General features: G+C 42.5%; 1 protein-coding gene across 3 annotated transcripts in view; it reads left to right on the top strand.

Annotated features, from left to right (window-relative positions):
* The window catches only part of LOC138972966 (uncharacterized), a 29,959-nt gene that overhangs the window by 22,233 nt on the left and 2,726 nt on the right, over window positions 1-5,000 (top strand). For all 3 annotated transcript variants that reach the window (XM_070345620.1, XM_070345619.1, XM_070345621.1), the window contains 3 exons: window positions 567-833; window positions 1,134-1,255; window positions 1,915-2,542. In XM_070345620.1, the coding sequence (XP_070201721.1) occupies window positions 567-833; window positions 1,134-1,255; window positions 1,915-2,542 (1,017 nt within the window). The remainder of the gene's footprint in view (window positions 1-566; window positions 834-1,133; window positions 1,256-1,914; window positions 2,543-5,000) is intronic.

The following is a 5,000-nucleotide window of genomic DNA, read 5'->3' on the forward strand; positions in this document are numbered from 1 at the left end:
TTGCATTTCACTGTGTTAATGTTCGTGCGTTAGATTGAGGTCTTCCTATATCATCTTTCTTTTTGTGTGAAACAAAACACAAGTTTGATTGTATATTCTGCTTTCAATCTTTTCCTGTTCCAGTTTTCTTTCTTTCTTTTTTTTCTCTTTCTTCCTTTTTTTCTTCTGTTATTTCTTTCTTTCTTTCTTTTGCATTGGGAAACTTTGATTTGAGACTAGATAAAGGGAGAGCACTTCTTTCAAAGCTTATTTTAGTCAAACTGCCCAGAGTTAAGGCCAGCAGTACACTACAAACTGTCCACGATTATTTTGTCGTCAGCGGTTGAGCACATCTTGGCCAGTAATCACGAGAAATTCACTCACTTACGTTTCTTTAGTTTCACACCAGTCACGTGACAGTCCCATAATTATGTTGTGCACGTGCGCAGTACTGGTAGCCGCGAGGAGGGAGACAAGAATAGAATCAAATGGAGAGGAACAAAATGTGGCCGCCGACTTAATTGCTCCTTCTTCTTTCTTTCTGATTGATGCCTGTGCCTAATCATGATGACGTCACCGTGTTTCAGGTGAAAGGCGTACTGGAGCTGTCCACGTTACGTCAGAGATCTGCGTCACACATCAAAGTGCGCGTCATCTGCCTCATTGACGTCAGCGGAAGCATGCTGCTCAAGGGAGACAAGCAGAACCTTCGTTCTAAATTAAGAATCATGAAAAACATGGCCGCTGAAATCATCGAAGCGCTGGAAGACGAGGAGGACTTCTTCGGGGTCATGACGTTTGGGGAAGAGTCGAGAGTGATCTGCCCTTTGACAAAAGTGTCCGCCTCCACAAGGGTAAGTGTGATGATGATGATGATGATGATGATGACGACGACGACGACGATGATGTTGATGATGAGGATGATGATGAGGATGATGATGATCAAAATGGTATCATTATACATAAATTTGGAAGACATTTCAGTGATCATGATGCTGATGGCTCTGGTGGCCAATTTAAAAACCAAATTATTGAAACTTTTAATAATACACCGACAAAATAACTGAAAACGTTCACTAGTACTGCGACTATTCGATAACAAGACGGTCAGAACGAATGTAATCAATAAAGTGATTGCTCTTTCAACTCCTCAGAGCAAGGTGAAGATACAGATCTCTGAGCTGGACAAGGGGCGAGGTTTCTCTGCCGTCACTGACCTGTCCTCCGCCATGCTGCAAGCCGTCGATATGTTGACCACTGCCCAGCGAGACGACAGGTCCAGTACACTAAACGTTCTTTGTATTTTCGACCAGTATGCGACATTTTACACAGATCGAGAAAGTTAAATAAATGTTTCTCCGAGACAGCGCTAGAGAGAGAGAGAGAGAGAGAGAGAGAGAGAGAGAGAGAGAGAGAGAGAGAGAGAGAGAGAGAGAGAGAGAGAGAGAGAGAGAGAGAGAGAGAGAGAGAGAGAGAAAGAGATAGACAGAGGCACAGAGAGAGAAAGAAGGAGAGAGCGACAGGGAGAGTGAGGGGTGGGGGGGGGGGGGGAAGAGACAAAGAGAGAGAGAGAGATAGACAGATAGATAGAGAGGTCTGTCCTATCATCTGCATAACGTTACAGCGTTATTAGCAAGATCTAGATCAGCACTTTTTAGGACGTGTACGGGAACGTGTACGGGTAACATCATCAAATCTAGTTTTTACGTCACGCGTTTGCCAAGATCTGCAGTTTTGGTGGGAGCAAAACAACGCATGCATTTGGAACATTGGAGAAAAAAGTGAGTCACGGGTGACGCAATATCTACACGTACACGTACACGTACATGTCTTTGCTACACGTTCGACCATCTAGAACACTGTATTATCTCACCCACGCCAAAACCGCAGTGTTCCTCAATAACATTCACCTCCTTCCCTCTCTTCCTCTCACAGCCTGCGGTACCGGAACTGCATCATCGTCTTCTCTGACGGCGAGGTCAACGCCGGAGAGACCGACCCCGCCAAGCTCGTGCACGTCACGCGCGAGAAGATCCGAGAGTTTGCCATGCCACGTGACGTCTTGGCCGACCTGTGGGTCAACGTGTCATGCGTGACTACCGGCAGCAACTTCTCCCATAGCCTCTACCTGCTCTCCAAAATGTGCGGCAGCGACGCCTACTTCTTCATCGACGGGAGCAAGAACCACCCCGAAGCCGATATGCTGATACCTTTGATGCTGCGCAAAACGGCCTGCGCGCAGATGGTGTCGGTGACGATCCGCGCTGTCAACGGAGCGACGCTGGAAACAGGGAAATGCTCGCAGGAGTACACCGTTCGGAGGAAGCGAGGGAGGGAGACGGAGAGAGACACGGTCAGCTACTTTCTGCACGACCTGCCCAAGGGAGCTAAAAAGACGTTCCAGATCTGCCTTGACATCGGCCGCTTCCCGGACCCTGACCAGAGCTTTCTGTCGGTGGACATCCAGTATGTTGACCCGCTTGGCGTGCTGCACAACGTCAAGAAAAGCTTGAGGCGTCAGGAGGTGGTCACCCTGGAAAGCGACAAGCCAAAAGCTCTGCAGGTATTGTCATCTACATTTAAAAATCCCCCGTCATTATTATTTTTTTTTTTTTTTTTTTTTTTTTTTTTTTTTTTTAATTCTCTTTTGGTGAAGTGGGTTTTTTTTTGTTTACATACATATAATTCTGTACATTACAGGACATCACTTAACCAAAAGGACAGATCCACATAACCGAAAAAACACTTAAACAATTACAACATACATGGGGTGGGAGGATGGGTGTCCCCCGTCATTATTGTTTGTCTGTTAACTCATTGTCTCCCAGGGACGGATATATCCGTACCCACTTATATGGCTCTATCTGACCAGGTACGGATATATCCGCTCAGACTGTTAGCTTCAGTCGCTTCCTGTAACGTCTATCTAACGCCTGCATTCCAGCGTGTTGATACACAATTGCTACACAGTTACTACAATTCTGAGTGACCTGCTGCAGCACAGCTGGTCTCGGCTAAAAAAACCTTGTTCAACATAGGTGGGGTAGAAAGTGTTAAGTACGTATCTTGTTTTTTCCGCTATACCCCTTGACTGCTTTTACTTTAAATACGTTCAATATAAATCATACCATTGGCAGAGCGTAGTCGCGTGAGACGAGTCTTGACTGATGCGCCCTGTGTCAGTGGATGTGCTGCAGTACCTTGTGTATGGAAAGCCGTTTGGCTCATAACCATTACACGTGTAATAAATAATTCATACACGTGTAATAAATAATGTATACACGTGTATTTATTTCTTACACGTGTATACATTATTTACTGCACGTGTAATTGATCTTTTTATATTTAGTCAAGTTTTGACTAAATATTTTAACATCGAGGGGGAATCGAAACGAGGGTCGTGGTGTATGTGCGTGTGTGCGTGTGTGCGTGTGTGTGTGTAGAGCGATTCAGACTAAACTACTGGACCGATCTTTATGAAATTTTACATGAGAGTTCCTGGGTATGAAATCCCCGAACGTTTTTTTCATTTTTTTGATAAATGTCTTTGATGACGTCATATCCGGCTTTTCGTGAAAGTTGAGGCGGCACTGTCACGCCCTCATTTTTCAACCAAATTGGTTCAAATTTTGGTCAAGTAATCTTCGACGAAGCCCGGACTTCGGTATTGCATTTCAGCGTGGTGGCTTAAAAATTAATTAATGACTTTGGTCATTAAAAATCTGAAAATTGTAAAAAAAAATAAAAATTTATAAAACGATCCAAATTTACGTTTATCTTATTCTCCATCATTTGCTGATTCAAAAAACATATAAATATGTTATATTCGGATTAAAAACAAGCTCTGAAAATTAAATATATACAAATTATTATCAAAATTAAATTGTCCAAATCAATTTAAAAACACTTTCATCTTATTCCTTGTTGGTTCCTGATTCCAAAAACATATAGATATGATATGTTTGGATTAAAAACACGCTCAGAAAGTTAAAACAAAAAGAGGTACAGAAAAGCGTGCTATCCTTCTTAGCGCAACTACTACCCCGCTCTTCTTGTCAATTTCACTGCCTTTGCCATGAGCGGTGGCCTGACGATGCTACGAGTAAAATGGCATTGCGTTCAGTTTCATTCTGTGAGTTCGACAGCTACTTGACTAAATATTGTATTTTCGCCTTACGCGACTTGTTTCTTATGCTACGGAAAAGCCGTTTGGCTCATCACCATTACACGTGCAATAAATAATTCATACACGTGTACTTAATCATTTCTTACACGTACATGAAATATTTATTACTTGTGTATTTAATCATTTCTTACACGTGCATGAAATATTTATTACACGTGTATTTAATCAGTTCTTACACGTGCATAAAATATTTATTACACGTGTATTAATCATTTATTAAACGTGCATTAATCATTTATTACACGTGCATTAATCATTTTGTACACGTGTAATGGTTATGAGCCAAACGGCTTTCCATAGACTCTGCTGCAGACTGAACATACCAGTAAAAACAATTACACCAACACTAAGAAAGTATTCTCCAAGGGAGGCAATCAGCTTGCTGTAATTCAAAGGGCAACATAGTTTACATCAGTTGTTTCCCATGTCAGAGTATTGATTTCTCAAAATAGCATTAACACGTATCTGATACCTATTAATGTAGTCAAGGGGATCCTAAAAACCGACAGCTCAAAGTGGCAGCACATGTTTCGTTTTGACTTGTATTAATGATATACGAGACTGATGCTTGTACAGACTAGCGGTGACCTTACGAATACATTTGTGACCCTCCACCACGGAATGAGTCGCATGTCACCTTTGCATGATTTTCATATTTGTACATTTTCCTAAAGAGTGTTTTATGCTCTATCCAGTGGTGAAAACCGTTTTAGAAAAGAGCGAAAACTGTTTGAGTTATAAGCCTGTGACTAAGGTGACCCTCACGCTGTTACCATGCACTCTCCGGACTTATATCAAGCCTAGCGCAGAACCGCGCGAGGTGACATGCGACTCA

Source organism: Littorina saxatilis, linkage group LG8 (assembly GCF_037325665.1).
Source record: "Littorina saxatilis isolate snail1 linkage group LG8, US_GU_Lsax_2.0, whole genome shotgun sequence".
Taxonomy (NCBI): Eukaryota; Metazoa; Mollusca; class Gastropoda; order Littorinimorpha; family Littorinidae; genus Littorina; species Littorina saxatilis.